This window comes from Indicator indicator, chromosome 22, assembly GCF_027791375.1.
Source record: "Indicator indicator isolate 239-I01 chromosome 22, UM_Iind_1.1, whole genome shotgun sequence".
NCBI lineage: Eukaryota > Metazoa > Chordata > Aves > Piciformes > Indicatoridae > Indicator > Indicator indicator.
This window is the reverse complement of record NC_072031.1, coordinates 14,652,249-14,669,730: the sequence shown is the minus strand read 5'-3', so window position 1 is coordinate 14,669,730 and position 17,482 is coordinate 14,652,249. Positions and strand designations below refer to the sequence as shown.

The window sequence follows — 17,482 nt, the reverse complement described above, 5'->3', positions numbered from 1 at the left end:
AAACCAAGCACTTAAGTGGTCATGACAAGGCCACACAAGCTGGATGAGAGCCTGATTCACACCATGGCTAGATAATGCCATCTCCTGCTGAGGGTCTGGTGGCTGATACAGAGACTTGCTGCTCCAAGTGGGAGGATGAGGGTGAACTCTCCTGCACCCACCATGGTCCAGCCTGTCACCAGCCCTGCAGTGAGAACTGTGATCATACCACCTGCCTAGCAGATCCAAAACCAGACCTGAAAGCACACAGAGCTGTCTGCTTCAACCACATGCTAAGAACCCAAAAGACAAGAGGAAGCTTTTCCCCACATGAAGGCCAGGACATGTCTTTAACAATCCATTCTGACATGCAACAAGTCCTTCAGCAGCTAAACTAGGCTGGGGAGCCCACATGCCAGAGCATTGCTTCAGCCCTGCTCCCAGCCAGGGCCATTGGTGAGGCAGGGGGCACGAGGTGAAGGACCTTCACAGATGGCATCTTGAAATCTAGCCTGGGTTGAAGCCACCATGTGTGGGCAACCCTGCTGCAAAGCAGCACAGGCTTCTCCTAGGAGGACAGCCTCTGTTTGTCCCTCAACTCCTAGCTTGCATCCATTTACCAGTGCTAATTGGGATGCTTTAAATACAAAAGCTATCAGGACTGAGAAGGTCTGAAGCAACATACTGGTTTTGAGACTTTTATTTCAGGGGAAAAAAAAAAAAGATTAAAGAATGAAAATAGGAGCTGCCCTGCTGACAAGAAGAGTTGAATTCAAGAAGCTGATAAAAAAGGAGCATTATATGCATCGAGCACTGTGCATTTTCAGTCAATATTGGCTCTACTTTCTATTCTACTCTCCTTTGACTAGGAAAAGGGAGTTTCACATGCGCACAGACCCCGGGCTACACGGGACTCAATGAGAGGAAGGGTGTAACAGCTAAAAAAAACCCAACCCAAAACAACCAAAGAGAGTGCTGGGCTTGATCTAACAGAGGCAAGAAAGTGATCTTACAGCTCGGATTCCCCCCAGACACCAACTCCAGCCACCGGCCAGGCGGGAGGCAGAGCCACGCCGACGGGGCGGGCTCGATGGCGCATACGAGGATCTGCAGCTCCCTATCCACAGCCACCTGGGCAGCCACCAAAGCTGGCAGGGCTTTGGCAGTGCCTACATTCAGGACACGGCACAGTCACAGGGCAGGAGAATCATTTCTTGCATCCTTCTGCAGCGAGACGTCAGTGTGGTACCTCCGGGCTGCGTACGCCGGCACGGCCTTGAGCTCCCCAACAGCTTCCCCCAGGCTCTTCCCCCCCTGGCAGGTGCAAGTAATGCAATTGAGATCAACGGTTAGATTAGGCTCCTGGTGTGCTCTGAGCACTGGGTCTCTGACAGCAGTATGAGCTGGGTATGGCTGACACCACCCAGGCCCTGCTGGCATACCAAAAGAGGTTGGTATGACAGAGCTAGCTTATGAACAGGCTGCTGAGCCTTAATACTGACACTTAGTGGAATGGGTTACAGTCAGGGAAGGATTCTCCTGCAAAGCACTGAAGAGAGGGTCCAAAACCCCACCCCGATCCCGTCCTCTCCTTTCTCAGAGTCCTGGAGCATCTCACAAGCAGGGAAGGGAGCTGGGGAGGCGAGGGGATGGCAGGGGCAGGGGGGGTCACCGCTGGGTCTCGTCGGGGGCGTCAAGACGGACGACAGCAAGGACAGACGTAAGGAACGAGAGACAAACGGTGCTGGTGCTGTGCTGCCTCAAGCTGGGAGGTGCGCGTGGTCAAGCGGAGCGGGGAGAACTACTCTGTCTTCAAGTCCCTGGATTCAAAAAGCTTCAGGCGTTCTTGCACACTCAGGCCTTCCTTCAGACTCTGGCAGAGACAAAAGACAGACAGCGTCGGGGCCGGGTGGGCGGCAGCGGGCACCTGGCACACGGAAAGGCTGCCAAGCAAAGGGGACGTGGGCGGCAGGAGAATGGCCTCCTTGGTGGAGAGAGGTTAGTGGGGCATGCTAAGAGAAAAGAGGAGGTTATGGAGGGTGGTTACTGGTGAGTGGTGCCTAGAGAGAGGGTGAGATTGCAGACGGACCAGGCGGGCAACGCAGCAGAAGCGGATGAGGGGCACCGTGCTGCCAGCAGGGCTCAGCTTCACCGGGGGAATGACCCCCGGGGCCTGTAGTGCAGCGGTGGCTGAGACAATTTCGACAGAGCTCAGGCACTGTGGGAGCTCTGGGCAGCTCAGATCTGCTACACTAAAGCATGATGCTGCTGAGCAGGATCTGCATGCTGGCCCTCCTCACCTGTTCACATCGCTGCAGCACCCATCAGATGTGTGTCTACCTGGGACAGTCCTGGCTCTGGTTCATGAGCAGCTTTAGCTCAAGCAGCCCTGGAAACTGTGTTTTTCTTGCCAGCAACAATCCCACCCTCTCTCTAACCCCAGCCTTGGGGCTCTCCCAAGCCAAAGCTGCCTCTACTGCAGAAGGTTAGATAAGAGGACTGACTAAGTGCTTGCTTCAAGTCTAAAAGATCTGATGGCTGCTCCAATTCAGATGCAGCATCCATCCAGATTGCAAGGCACGACACTCGGTTAGCCAAGAGAAAAGCCCACTCTGCTAGCTCTGAGCATTTGGATTTGTGAAATCTCTTGCCTACAGCTGGGGACCCAGGAGAAGAGCAACATGAGGGGCAGAAACCCAGCAACAAATGGCTTGCTCCTGAAGATAGCCCCAGGAGACACAGAAGCCTGAAGCCAGCCTTGTCCACTGCCTGCACATCGAGTCCTCACAGCTTGCATGGATTTCACTCTGCAGCTGGAATGTTATTTATTACCAATATGTGCCTTACAGAACAAGGCACAGACTTGAACACAAAGCCCCTTCAATTACTAGGCAGCCATCTCCCTTCTTGCTTATCCTTCCCTGACTGTGGTGCCAGAGAACTGACAGAGGTGCCAGAAGACTAGCAGCAGGTTAGACTTTTAGGCTGGGTTTTCTTTACTGTGTGTTTATCAGGGCAAGACTCCACGATAAACTTGCCCCAAGGCTGTCCAGATTCCCATGGTTATTGTATTCCTTTAAATGTTTCTCCTCCCCCACAGCCCCACCAACACAGACCAGCTCTGCAAAGCAGCACTGAAATGAAAGCACTGAAGTGGATTGGTTTGAGTTTACAAATGCTGAGTGCTTTCTGCTCAGCAGGCAGCAGAGTCTCCTGGGACACCAGGCTCTGAGCACACACTTCCTAACGGAAGTTTACTTTGGGCCTCTTTAAATGGCCCATGCATTCCAGTTTGTACATCCAATGTCTCATGAGATGGAAAAAGACAACAGAAACCCTGGAATCACAGCCTGGTTTGGGTTGGAAGGGACCTTTAAATCTATTCCAGTTCATCTGCAGTAAGCAAGAACATCTTCTATAGCAGGTTGTTTAGAGCCCCAGACAAACCTGATCTGGAATGGTTCTATCTACCACCTCTCCGGGCAACCTGGGCCAGTGTCTCACCACTAGCAGTGCAAGAAATTCTTCCTTATGTGTGGACTATATAAACCACTAGACTGTTCTGCCTGATGGTACAAATTCCAGCAAACTCAGCCCTGAGGCAGTATCTCAACGCACTGGAGCTGCTGACAAGAGGAGCCTAATACAGGATGGTATCTGTGATAAACAGATCCTCCATCAGACTTCTCCTGGCTTTCTAGCCACCCCTTTGCCCCTATGCTGGGGAGCTCCTCTCTTCTAACTCCCCTCTGTAGAACACTCTAACTTCAGCCTTTACCATGGGCCAGTAAATTAACTATTGCTGCAGTTACTTGAGGTATTTGGTCATTAGCAGTGGCCTCATCAGCTCTCTCCTTTTGCTGGATGAGCTCAGAAGCCTCAGGCCAGCATGTGGGATGGAGGCACAGTGCCAAGGGAAGGGAGAACAGCAAAGTGGACGCTGGGAAGCTGAAGAAGTTTAGAGAGCAGGAGGAGGAGGTTATTGGGCAGGGAAGACTCTTTCATTAGGATGAACCTAAAGAAGCAGCAGTTAGAGGTAAAAGAAATTTAGGGCAGCCCAAGACATCCCCCTCTGCAGCTGAGGTGGGGTGCCACCATTTCACATGTTACAGCCTTTTGTGGGAAATGCATTTGGAGGCATCACTGCCCCACTCCTCTGCCTGGCTGGCAGCAGACTGGATGCTGCTGAAGTTTAGGCTGAGGCATGCAGAGTCATTCCAGCATGCACACTCAGTGTCCCACACTCCCAATATGGCAAAGAGGAAAACTTGCCCCACCATGTGCAGATCCTCTCCGTGAGGGTTAGCTGTGCTGGCGAGGGTGGGAAGGGCAGGAAGACAAGAAAGCCATATTCCCCCAGGGAAGAGCCAGAGAGACAGCATTTCATATGGATCCTGGGTCTGCTGGCTTCTCCCCTTCCCCCTCCCCCAGGGAGATAATTAGCTGTAACTAAAGCAGTCGGTCATTAAGAGAAGAAGGGCTCTGGTTGGCCACGAGGGATGAGCAGTGCATGCAAAGTGAGCTGCTCCAGCAGGCAGCTGCCTAGCTCGGTGGGTGCCAGTTTGTTTACCTATGTGGCAGGGAACCTGGACTTGGGTTCATTTCAGTTATCCCATGAGACCTGCTCAATAACGGACTGTTGGAAGGAAAAAGCAAAATAAAGGAAAAAAAAAAAGACGAAAACAAACACAGAACACAACAAGAAGCTCATAAATCCTAAATGCATTGGCGTTGGCACAGCCCCAGCCCCCCACCCCAGCAGCGGTGTGAGCAGGCAGCACACCCAGGCAGAGCCCATGCTTGCTCTCCTTCCTTCCTTCCCCCCACCAAGCAACATACACAGGGCACCACACAGTTCAGTGGTCTGGGTTGAAGTGGTGAAGGGAAACCCAGCATCAGACCTGGCCCAGCAGGTCTGGGCTGCTGCTGAAATGCAGAGAGCTGCTCTCTGGATCAGTGCAGCACAGACACCCGGAGCTGAGGAGCTGCCAGAGCTTGGGTGGTGACTGTTTCCCCAGTGTGGGCACCGAGCTAGAAGCCTTTTGCCTGCTTGGCTTTCTCACTCTGCCCAAGGTCCCAACCACTTCAAACATCAACATGAGACACTAGGTATTTGCTAGTGTGAGACAAAGAAGGTTTTGCCCATGCTGGACCTTCCTTCCCACTGCCCTGTGGTTAATGCTGATTTCTGAGCATCTTTGTTTGCCCTTTTTGTCCCTGTGGTCCCACAGCAACAGCCAGAGCGTAACATGATGTAACTTTGGCTGCCAGCAGGCCAAGCAGACGAGCTTGGCACAGCATCACTGGGCTTTGGGACCTACAGCAAGTACAGAAGGGCCTGAGGAACATGAGGCCATCTGCACCACGCTAACACACAAGCAAAGCATGTGTTAAAAATGCCCAGGACCAAGGCATCATTTTTCCACAAAGACAAAACATCTTGCAGTGATGAACACTAAAACCTAGAATGATGTGCACTTTGCCACCTAAATTTCAACTGAAAATGGGGGAGCAAATACTGGGAAAGTCCTCCTGTGAAAGACCAAAGAACAAAGTGAACTTCATCCGTTTCGTTTTTCTTTCAAGCAGGGAGAGTGTGTCCTGCTGGGCACTGGGAGGGGAGTGGGAAAGTCTCCATCCAGACTAGCACTAGTGAGTGGGAAAGTCTCTCTTTTCTTCCCCTACTCATTTCTTCCCACCCCCATTGGGAAGTGACATTGGGCATTCCCATCACACAGGGACAGGAGATCTGAACTCACCTTTGACCTGATATTCCTTAGTTGCCGGCTAACACTGGATCTGTCTTTCTTCAAGAAATCAGGGTTGCTTTTGGATTTCATAATATCTGAGAAGAAGAAGAAGAAACAGCATTAGTGTGGTGCCCACTGGGGCTCTTCTGCCCTCCCAGCCCAGGGAAGTGCCCCAATGAGCACTGAGTTGCATTGCCAGGAGGGTCCCCTCTACCCTGCCCGATTTGCAGCACAAGGTTTCCCAAATGCCGAAAGGCTTTCAGGGCTCATCAGCTTCCCATCCCTGGGCTAGAAGAAGAAATTGCCATGGGAGGGCAACTTCAGTGAGACTGTCTGCAAGGAGTGGAGGTGGGAAGCAGCAGGAAACAGTAAGAAAAGCACCAACTCCCCACTTGAGCATGAAACAGCAAAAAAGCACCATGCCAGCTCCTACGCTTGGAGCATGGCTACTTGTACGGCAGGATGCCCCCATGTTAGCTCAGGAAACCCAGGGCTGTGTAGAGCTGCTGGAGGAGGACTGACCATATCCTGATACAGTGGTATTCACAGGGGACTTCTCTCCCTGAGCTTCTGTGGCTGCTTTCAGCTGCTCTTTCAACCTGCTGATATCACAGTCTGCCTTGGCCTTCACAATGCTCAGCTCCGTGTAGATGTCTTTGTACTTGTCACTGGCGTACTTCTTATCCTGGCAAAGGAAGAAGAAGAACCCCACAGAGTCAGACAGACAGCTGGAGCCGAGGATGCACTGAAGAGGAGCTTGGCAAAGGCTGACAGAAGGAGAGTTGGCAGCAGAGAGAAGCTCAGCTGGGGCAACACACATTTCACACACATCCAACAGCAGCAGAGGACTTGAGATAGGCAGAGAGCTGTGAGCCCAAGCGTGAGCATATGGTGCTGCCCGGGCACTCAGCCCCTTCCTTTCAGGATTACTGGTTTGGGGGGTTTAATTTTAGCAAAGACATGGAATTCAAGCAGAATTCCCATAAACGGCCTTGGCAAAGAGGTTCTCCAGAGCAAACCAGATCCGATGCTGGGAGGCTGGGTAGATTTCTAATGCTGATTATTTTTGCCATTTAAATCTGAGTGTAACAGGAAATGGGGGGAAGACAAACACTGGAAGGGATGTTTGCCCACATGGTCTCCCTTGTGGGGTAAGTCATAAGCTGACAGAGATGCTGAGTGCTTTACTGCTGACTCCAAAGTCCTTTTCAGGGGAAAAACTGGATGTTGTTTCAAGCCTGGGCGTAAGTGAGCTGAAATCTAAGCACAAACACATAGAGCTTCTAAGAAGTTTTGCAGAAACATCCTTAGCGTTACCCTCAGTGCTGTCTGTAGCTCATCTTTGAGGGAGCTGATCTCCTGCTTCAGGTACTGGATTTCTGATTCTTTGACCCGCAGCAGGACCTGTGGGAACCAAAGCAGCAAGTCTTCACACTAGAGCAGATACATCACAATCCCAGGGTGATTGTCTGCTCTATCCAGTGACAATTAAGCCAGGGCTGGAGGCTCAGCCCTGCACTAGCTCCACAAACTTGCTGGCTGACCCAATCTTCTGGTTCAGGTAAGAAAATTACTCCTGGGTCTCTTGGGAACATGCCCAAGCCTACACCACTGCTGTGCTCCCTGCGCACCATTTGGTTTCTGTTTGTCTTCATTGCTTTGCAAGGGCTGGATCCCAGGGGACAAGCAGGGTCGAGAGAAGGGGCAAGCAAGCTCTGGCTTGACATGGAGAGAAGGGAAAAGTAGGACTCTAAAAAGCTCCTGGCCAGAGCTGATGCATGGTGGGATGGGAAGCTGTGGCATGCTTCCACAGGCTCTTGTGCCCACCAATGCTGCCCCTTCTGAGCGGCAGAGCTCACCTCCAACTCGTAGGCATCCTTGCCCTGCGTGAGAGGCGATCCAGCAGCCTCTCCCCCGCCTTCCCCAGTCAGCAGGGTCCGCAGTCGCGTGATCTCCGCAGCCAGGCGGTTATTCAGCTCCTGGGAAGAGAAGGAGAATCCTCATGGAACAGGAAGCATGGCGCAGCCCGTCGGGCGGTTTGCCCACCACCCCCTGCCCGCAGTGGCTGTGGGCACGGCAGGGCCCCTCACCTGGTTGTGGGCGTTGAGCTCCTGGTTCTCCCGCTGGCACTGGCGGAGGGCCTGCCTCTCAGCCTCCAGCGCCTGCGCCAGGTGGGCGTTCTCCAAGCACTTCTGTGAGTACTGCTCCGAAAGCACCTCCAGCTCCCGCTGCACCGACTGCAGCTCCTCCCTGGTGAAACACATGCGAGGCACTGACCACCCTGCACACACAACACATCCGTGCCCACTCTTACTCCACCATCCCGGGACAACCTTAACAGGGATCTAAGCGCTGAGGAGGAGGAAAAATCTCAAGTCCCAAGACAAGACAAGACAGTCCTTCCATCTCTGGGCATAGTGATGCTTGGCCACCAAAGAGGATGGGAGGTCCTTCTCTAGGAGGTGAAACGGTAGGACTGCTCCCTCAGGTTTCCAAAAGTTGAACTGAGACCTATCACACTTGCTCTGGGCACCTGGGCCTGGGTGTATTTGCACACCTACATGTCTTATGTAGATGCATCAAGGTTCATACACCTGCTTTGCTTGGCTCCCAGGTGAGGACAATCTTGCCATGGAAAGCTAAGTGCTGTCTCCTCACCTGGTTGATTTGGTTCAGCAGCCCTCCCGCTACAGCTGTGTGAAAAGCAGCACCGTGCCTGCACATCTGGTTACCATAAAGCAGCTGCATTTGGGGTTGGGACTTTGACTTGGAGCCAGAAAGATTATGGGCAACCAGCAGCCTCTGGGTGCAACCAGGTTAGGGACAAGAGAAGAGATTCCTGCAATGAGAGGTCTGCCCCTAACTCATTGCCAAAATCAAAGAGGAGAAAGGGGTCTTGCACACGTGTGCATGACCTCCCAGTGAGACACAGCAGCAGATGGAGGAGGATGAGGACGATGGCCTTACAAGTACTGCCTTCGGAGGGCTTCAATGTCAGCGTTGACGCTGCTGATCTGGGAGCGTTGGGACTTCTCCAGCTCTCGCTCCAGCTCCTCCCGGTGTGCATTCTTCATGGCTTCAATGGCTGCGTGGATGGCAGAGTGTTAGCACCCAGCACTGCTCTGCCCAAGGGCGGGCTTTTTAGGAATGAGAACTAAGTCATCCCAGCAAGCCCCCACACTGCTTCCCAGCCCCTTTACTCTGGGACCATGGCTGCAAACTGGCAAAGGGCCTTCTGCAAAGTTCACCTTTAACTGAAGTCCAAATGCTTGTCCAACTCACATGTTCTTTCTTCAACTGTGAGACCCCTAAACACAGACACCCTGGGCTCCAGCGCTTTTAAAAACTTCCTGGGGCACTGAAGCATCAATTCAGTGTGGAATCAGCAATAAACTAACAACAGGAATGACCAACTCCTTTCTGAGATGGAACAGAAAATCAATCAGACCCCCTTGAAGTCAAGGAGGGGGATACCACGCCTGGAGAAGGACCAGCAGAGGGACCTCCATCCAAAAGGTCTCTCCCACAACTCTTTCCCATTTCCCTGTGATCCCCATCTAGCCATTATCCCATCCTACACTCTGCTTCTCTGTACTATAACAAACACCACCCCCTTGTCCCCATCAACACAGAGGGCTCCCTGGAGGGACCCTCTGGCATGGTACCTGCAATGGTGGCAGCTGTTTCCTCTGCCAGCAGGCGATCCTTCTCGTCCCGCAGCTTCTCCAGCTCCCGCTGGTGCTGCCGCTGCAGGTCCTCAATCTTCTTCTGGTGTGTCTCCTCCATGGCTGCAAAGCCTCTTTCACATGTTGCCTGCAAAAGGGATGAGGGGAAGGGGTTGGCCCAAGAGCGTGGGGCTAGGGTCACAGTTGTGGTGAGCCTACCAGGAGCTGCATGCCAGCAGGTAGCCAGCACCCAAGTTCCATCATGGGGATCTTCTCCCTCACCAACCATGGAAGAGGCAGCTGAGGATGGACCTCATGAGGTCAGAGCTTGTCCTGCAGTCACTTGACCCCAACAGCTCCGGTAAAAGGGAAGGACAGGCTAGGCCTGGGGTCAGACTCCATCAGGGAATGCAAATATTTGTCAGAGCAACAACAACAAAAGCTATCGTGCCCCATCTGCTCTCTTCTGCAGTGCCTGCTTCTGTGAGGCCACCTCTGGGGTGGAAAGCAGATGGCTCATGACAGTAACAGGACCTTAATTCCTAACTGAATATGGCCTCAAACGCTGCACAGGCAATTATTTGCTAATTGAATTACTAGGAGAGAACTTGGACCAGGATGTGGGAACAGTGCTCTGAGGACTCAGGAGTCATCAGGGTGAGATCCTGAACTCCAGCCTGGTCCTTCTCCAGGCACAGCCCCTGCTCCTGCCTCCACCATGGGTCAAATCCAAAAGCCCATTTCCAGCTCAGCCACCAGCATGGCCACCCTGCCAAGCACACTGGGATCCCGGATGGGCACACAGAGGCAGGACGGCAAAGCCACAGGCAGGCAGGAGCCAGGAGCTGGGAAGGGGCACGCACTGGAGACATGGTGCACAAGCCCCATCAGACATCTCGGGGCAGCCCTGATGCCAAGCACTGTGCTGGACTCTTCTCCCTCACAGCGTGAGCTTGGCTTTATGGCCCAATGCCAGTGGATTTCATCTTGAGTCACACTTGTGTTTTCCACAGAAGTGAGAATTGCCACCTGGGAACCACTGGGACTCCGTGGGGAATTTAAGGGTGACAACAAATTGACTCTTGCAGTGACATAAGTGCTCATGACAGTACAACACCCTCTAACCTACACTACCTGGGCCACTCTCATTCCCAATTTTCAGTCCTGGTGCTTCCAACCCTCCCCTCCCCTTTAAGTCTGAACCCTGAGGCACTCTGTGTTTTCTCAGCCTTTTTGTTTTTAAACTCGTAACTCGGTGCCAGAACCTGTCTGGACTTGGTTGACTACGGAGAGGCATGAAGCAGCCTTGAAGGATTCTTCATGACACCTCTAACAGTGGAAGAAAACAGTGAAAGCTCCTCCATGGGCCTGGCTGGAGATTCAGGACTGACTGTATTGTAAATGCATTGCTCTGAACCCAGGGCATTCCAACATGCATGAACCAGCATCTGGTGCTGTTGATCTTCTGCCTCTCCACTGGGTTCAGAGTTGGGCACATTTTAACCCATAAATGGGACAGGTTTGTAACCCCCTGGTTAGTTTTCTAACCAAGCCAAGGGTCCTTTCTAGTTTGCAGTCTGTCCCTCTGCTCTCTGTAAACATGCACAGACAGGACAGTTAACCCTGCTCTCCTCCCAGATCCTCTGCCTGGATGCTGCTGGCCTTCCCACCAGGTAAACTGCAAGTTTTGATAGTGAGGCTGAATATACAGGTGGGAAGTCAGGCTCATTGCTTGCTGTTGTCCTTCAGCATCTGTTCTGGTTCTGGCCTTTTGCTTCTGCCAAACTAAGAACTTCCCCTGGTACAAGGGACCCTGTTTGGTGCCTGGCTGGAAGGACAAGGCATTATCCATGTGTCCCACTGACCTGAGCAGGGGGTTCAAGAAGGGATTTTCCTTCCTAAAAGGGTTAAGATGGAGGAGATGGCATTCAGTGAACAGCACCACCTCACTCCTATCTCCCCAGCAGCTCTCCCTCCCTTGGACGCTCCATTCACCCCTGATGGGATGCAGCAGAGCTACTGGTTTGCCCAGGTGAAAATCAGCTGTTGGCTGGAGCTGAGCCATAAAATCCCAGACTGGTTTGGGTTGGAAGGGACCTACAAAGATCATCAAGTCCAAGCCCCCAGCAGTGAACAGGGACATCAACTAGAGCAGGTTACTCAGAGCTCCAATCAACCTGACCTAGAATGGTTCCAGAGATGGGGTATCTACCACCTGTCTGGGCAACCTGGGCCAGTGTCCCACCACTCAGTTGTCAACAATGTCCTCCTTCTACCTAGACTACATAAATCATGAGACTACGCTGCCTGAGGTAAAAAATTTCAGCCCAAATGTGCCAAGGAACTCATGGCTGGAAGCAAGCTGTCCTGTGTTTCTGCTAACAACAGCTTCCTGAAAGTCTCATCAGCGTGGCCTCTGCACAGCCTGCCTCACTGCCCTTTTGGCTGCCCATTCAAGCTGGAAGCCTTGGTGCTGCTGGGAATCCTCTGCTGCCCTAAACCCACTTCCTAACTGGAAATGTTCTCCAACCAAGAGCAAAACACCAAACCTCTCAGGCTAGCTGTGTGGCCAGTCTGACTGGTGGAGCAGTCTGAGCGATGGCATTTCATTGCTGCTGGGTTTTTCTGCACCTAGTCTGGGTTTCCTGTGACTGTGCACTGTTTGTTGTGTGAAGAATTGCTGGTGTCCAACACCAGGGTGGTTCTCCTCGCAGCCTCCTGCAGAGGAGCTTCACTTTGCTATGGAATTTGGCATCCATTCGCAGCTACTTTCCTCAGGAACATACCTTTGGAGAGTGTTAAGTTTGTATTTCATCCCACATTTTTGAGGGCAGGAGAGACAGATTGAAGATTTGATCAGACTGGGAAAGACAGAGGGAAGGAATGCTTTTGAAAGGAAGTCATGAACAAAATGTACATTTCAGGTACAAGGAGAAACACTAAGGTCTTCGTACTGAAGGAGAGCAAGACATTACCAGGTTACTTGGAAACCCTCCCTCTACAGGCAGGGAACATCTCCAAAAATCCACCCTCCCACTGAGACCAAGCTCCCAGCAATGCATTTAGAATCACAGAATCCCAGCATACTGGGGGTTGAAAGGAGCTCTGGAGATCTTCCACTCCAAACCCCCTGCTAAAGGAGGCTTAGCCACAGCAGCTTGCCCCGGATCGCAATGGCCAGGTAGGTTTGGAACCTCTCTGGAGGGGGAGACTCCACAACCTCTCTGCGCAGCCTGCTCCAATACTCTGTCACCCCTGAGAATCTCCCAGCATGGAGGAAAGGAGAACACCATGCTTTACAGAGGCACTTCTCACACTCTGGGGCTTGTCTGGGCATGCTGGCTCTTTTGGGGGATATCCCTTGGTTCAGCAAGTGAACCCCAGGAGAGAACACCCCCTCCCACACACTTGGCAGCAGAAAGTGATAAATGTATCAAGACCTTTAAGTTTTCAAAGTCTTTCTGGTATTTTTCTCTCAGGGTAGAAGCATTCCCCTCCAGATGCTTGTTCTCCAGCTCATCCCTCATGACATTCATCTGGGCCTCCAGCTCCTGGATGCGTTCCCTCAGGCCATGCATGGAGTCCAGGTCACCGTTGGGACCCTGCCCCGTGTCACCCTCCTCACCATCCACCCAGGCATCCCCACCGCCTGGGCCTGCCATGGGGGACACCTCTGGGTGCTGCCTCTGGTACTCATCGAGGGTCTCTTGCAGGCGCTGCAGGTTCTGGGTGTAGTGCTCCTGCAGCGCCTGCAGCTCCTCGCCATGGATGACCTGCAGCTCCTTGATCTTGGCCTGGAACTTGTCCTCCAGCATTTGCATCTGTTCTAGGTGATAGCGCTCCATGTTCTGCTTGTCACGAACAATGGCATCCAGCTGGTTGAGGCCCTCTGTCCTCTCAGCCTTCAGAGCATCCTCTGTCCTATTCAGCTGCTCTATCACGTTGCGAATCTCCTCCTCGTACCGGCCCTGCAACTCGCTCAGGCTCTTGCTGTGTTTATGCTCTTCCTCCTCCAAGAGCCTTTGCTGGCTGTCGAGCTGGGACACCTTGGCTTTGAGGTCGGCGTTCTCCCTCTCCAGCACGGCTATCACCTCGCTGTACTCGCCCTGCTGCTTCCTGAGCAAGTCCTCATACTCGTCCCGAAGGGCAGCGATGGTCTTCACGCGCTCTTGGCAGAGGGCATCCATGCTCTGCAGGGACTCCTTGTAGGACTTCATCTCTCTCTCGTACTCCAGCCGGACTTTGCAAGCGGCGTAACAAACCTGAGCCTGAACAATTGCATCGTGCACTAACAAAGAGGAATACCGTTCAAGGTCTGCCATGCAGGAATGGTAAGAAAGACTCTGAGATATCTTCAGGAGCTTCTGACAGTCTCTCACTGCCTCCTCAGGAGGCAGGGAGAGTAAGGCAACAGATATCTCCTTCAGAACATTTGATTTGTCCTTTAGCTGTTGGGCAAGGTCTTCCTGAATGGAAACAAGAGCTTCACTACTACGGTCCGGCAAGCTGCCAAGCTCCTCTGCCTTGGCTAATTCCTGACACTGTACCATCTGGAGACAGCTCCCATCCCAGGAGATCTGGGTTCTTTCTGAAGCATCTTTTTGAATTTCAAGTGCTTCAGAAATCTGGTGCACAACTCTGTCAAAATCAGGAGTCCTGTAGGCTTTGATGATCTCCTCCAACATGCACTTATGCTGCTGGAGAGCTGTTTTGGTATTGTGGAGGTCTTCTTCGATTGTTTTTAACCTCTGATGAAAAGATTCTCTCATTTTCTGTGCAACAAACCCAAGTTCTGCCTTGATCAATGTAGCATCTGCTACAGCACTGAGAAAACAAGGAGAAAAGCCCAAGCCTGTTTCTGTTTTGCCCTCGGCTTCTCCTTCTCTGCTGCTCAAGTGCACTCTCAACTCCTCCACCTGGCTCCAGAACTCACCTTCCAGGAGCAGCTTCTTAGATAGGACACTGGCCAAGTCAATTGCTGTATGAGAAACATTTGCTGGCTCCAACAAAACCACCTCAGCTGTTCCCTGGATCTCTCTCAGAAGCTGAGATATCTCAGAGCTTGCATTTTTCAAAGACTCTGCTATGAGGTTGATGAGAGAGGCTTCAAATGCCACTTTCTCAGAAAGCCACCTCAGCTGGCTGGCGTCAAACCCTTCTGCTTGCTGCTCCCTGGAGTCATGCTCCTCTTCTCCCAAAAAAACTCCTTCTGGAGTGGGGCTCTCGGCGATAAGGCTCTCGCTCTGCTGATACTGCGAGGGGACTGGCGCCCCACTCAAGGCCTGGATTGCATTTGATAAGGTTGTTTCCATGCTGGACAGGGTGACAAGGAAAAAGTCACCCTCCTTTTCCTTGTCTGAGTTGGGCAAAGATCTCAGTTGTTCCCTGCACTTCTCCAAGCAAGTCAGTGCTTGATCATTTTTCATTTGGAAACCTCCCAGCTCGCTAACATGATTCTCTATGAGCTTGAACTTTTCCTGCCTCTCACCCTCCAGCTGGGAGATCAAAGCATTGACTTGGGACAAGCTGGTCTGAAGTTGTTCCCGCAGCTGGGACTCTGTGCTGGCCCACTGATGGTGGAGGGCGATGAGTGTCTCCTGATTATGGCCGTGCTGGCTTTCGAGTTTCATGGTTACATCTTTGAGCTTTTCCTCTGTAATATACAGCTTGGTTTCCAGGGAATGGATGATTGAGAGATAGGTCTCAGAGTCACTTGTTCCTGATGATGGGTAACCAAGAGCTGTCTCTGATGACATGCTTTCTTCAGACAGAGATCTGTCTTGGCTCGTGTCTGAAGAGGTACTGCTTGTCCAGTTTTTCTCTGATCCGTCTGGATGGATGTATTTTTGGCACTGGATGCTGGAGAAACGGATTCTTTGCCTCTTGGCCCCCATGACTCCTACATCAGGCTTTGCTAAGGCTTTCTGAACCAGGTCTTGGTCCTGGAGTTCTACAGCTTTGGATGGGGAGCCAAATTCCTCCACTGGCCTCTGGCTGGTCTCAAGAACCTCATCCTCCTCCTCCTTCAGTGCGTAAGTCAGAGCTGGGAGGACATCCTGAGTTTGCAGAGGCTGCCCCATTTGGGATGGATGACTTTCATCAGCCTCAAGATTGGTGCCAAGGTCTTCTGCCTCCTCAGCACATGGACCTGTGCCTACAGTAGCTAATTTCTTTAAAGCTTCCTCCTTGGCCTTTAGCTTTACTTTAGTCTCCTCTAAGCTATTATCTAAAGCGACCATTTTAACAAAAGCCTCGGTGAGATCTTGATCTTTCTTCTCCACAATTCTCAAGTGCATTTCTTTAACGTGTCTCAGCTCTTCTTCTTTCTCTTTTAGCACCTTCTGCACACCCTGGAACTGATCTGACACCTCCTCGAATGACTGCTCCAGATTGCGGTAGTTGGTCTCTTCCATTTTCAACTTTGTCTGTAGCTTTGCAACTTCGTTATCTGACTCAGCCACCTGATTCATGAGCTCGTGGAACCGACATTTGATCTCATCTCTCTCTCCTTCGAGCTCCTTGATGTGCTCTGCAAGTTTTTGGATGCTGGCCTCCTTCATCATCAGCTGCTCCTCCAGCTGGTGGACAAGCTCACTGCCTTCAAACTTTGCACTCAGCTTCTCCTTCTGCAGAATCTCCATTTGCTGCTCACTGTTTTGCAGCTGGTTCTCATACTCGTTGGCCTTATCCTCCACCTCCTTCAGACTCTGTATCAAAACCTGCTTTTCCCTCTCGCAGCTCTCCAGCAAAGCCTCATAATTCTTCTGCAGCTTCTCCTCCATCAGGATCCGTGTTTGCTCGCTGGTGTTCAGCTGCCTGCTCAGGTCCGCGATCCTGTCCTGGAGTCGCTGCACCTCCTTCTGATGGTCCCTCTGCAAAGCCTGCTGCATCTCCAGGTCCCGCAGCTCCTGAGTCTTCTCCAAGAGCAGAGCCTCCACAGTCTTCAGCTTCCGCTCGCTGGCCTTCAGCTGGGAGCTGAGCGCAGCCTCGCCGTGCTGCCACTCCTCCAGCTGCTCTTTGGCTTTCTCTTTTTCACTCCTCAGGTCACTCTTGAGCTTGGCCAGGGTCTGCTCCTTGATGGAAAGTTCAGCTGCTGCATTACTGAGCCTTGCCTGCAGGCTCTGAATCTCAGCTTCATGGTGCCGGATCACGTCCTTGGCCTCGGCGTAGCTGCGCTTCAGTGACTGAATCTGCTGATTTATCAGCTCTTGACGCTGGCATTGGGCTTCCAGCTCGTTTTGGAGGTCTTGGTTGACTTTGTGGAGCCTCTGCCAGGCACCTGATGGCGAGGCGGCCACCTCGGTCTTAAAAAAATTGATTAAATACTTAGATTAGTAACACTCTTGGCTCTCCCTTCTGAGTGTCACACCTCTGGCCAGGCAGGCCACGGAAAAGCTCCTCACAGCGATGTGGCTGCTACCCACATGCTCCAATTGGGATGATTTGTTCTTGGCACAATTTTTTTCTGTTTGTTTTAACCAACTTTTTTGTTTCGTTTTTGGTATTTTTTTTTCTCTTTTTTTGTTTTCTCTGTCTTTTTTTTTTAATGAGTGACAACTGCTTCCCAGTAACAGAAAACATGGACCACAACATCAGAACAGCTGTACATTAACAGGCTAAAAGGATAAATAAAATTAAAAAAAAAATCAAACAGAACCAAAAACAATGAAAAAGAAACACCAGCAGTAAAACGGAGACAGACAGACAAGAGAGAAACAGGAAAAGTGAGAAAGAGGAGGGGATGGGCACAGGTCAAGAAGAAAGGAACTGCTTTTTTTAGCAGGTTTGCTCGTTTTGTTGTGAAACAAAAAGTGCACAGTTCAGGTAACACAGTCCTACCAACCAAAAGCAACAACAGAAAGTGAGGTGACAGCAAATGACATCATGTCCCACCCAAGCGCAGGGAGGCAGGAGAGCTGGCGTGGTGATGTCATTTCTGTGACTGCCAAACAGGACTTTTAGTGGCTGCTCATCGCATGAAAGAGATGTTGTTATGCTAAAGTTTAAGGCTAGGGAGGAGCTAAGTTCTCTACCTGCAAAACCAAAAGAAACAGAACCAAAAAAAAAAAAATCCAAAAAACAAACCAA

General features: G+C 51.6%; 1 protein-coding gene across 1 annotated transcript in view; it reads right to left on the bottom strand.

The window, feature by feature from the left end:
• Nucleotides 1-1,780: 1,780 nt before the first annotated feature.
• The window catches only part of MPRIP (myosin phosphatase Rho interacting protein), a 79,939-nt gene continuing 64,237 nt past the window's right edge, over nt 1,781-17,482 (bottom strand). Inside the window, exons 16-24 of the mRNA XM_054391043.1 lie at nt 12,835-16,698; nt 9,395-9,542; nt 8,697-8,814; nt 7,820-7,979; nt 7,589-7,708; nt 7,047-7,133; nt 6,252-6,414; nt 5,739-5,824; nt 1,781-1,852 (exon numbers count right to left, since the gene is read on the bottom strand). Of these exons, the coding sequence (XP_054247018.1) occupies nt 1,781-1,852; nt 5,739-5,824; nt 6,252-6,414; nt 7,047-7,133; nt 7,589-7,708; nt 7,820-7,979; nt 8,697-8,814; nt 9,395-9,542; nt 12,835-16,698 (4,818 nt within the window). The remainder of the gene's footprint in view (nt 1,853-5,738; nt 5,825-6,251; nt 6,415-7,046; nt 7,134-7,588; nt 7,709-7,819; nt 7,980-8,696; nt 8,815-9,394; nt 9,543-12,834; nt 16,699-17,482) is intronic.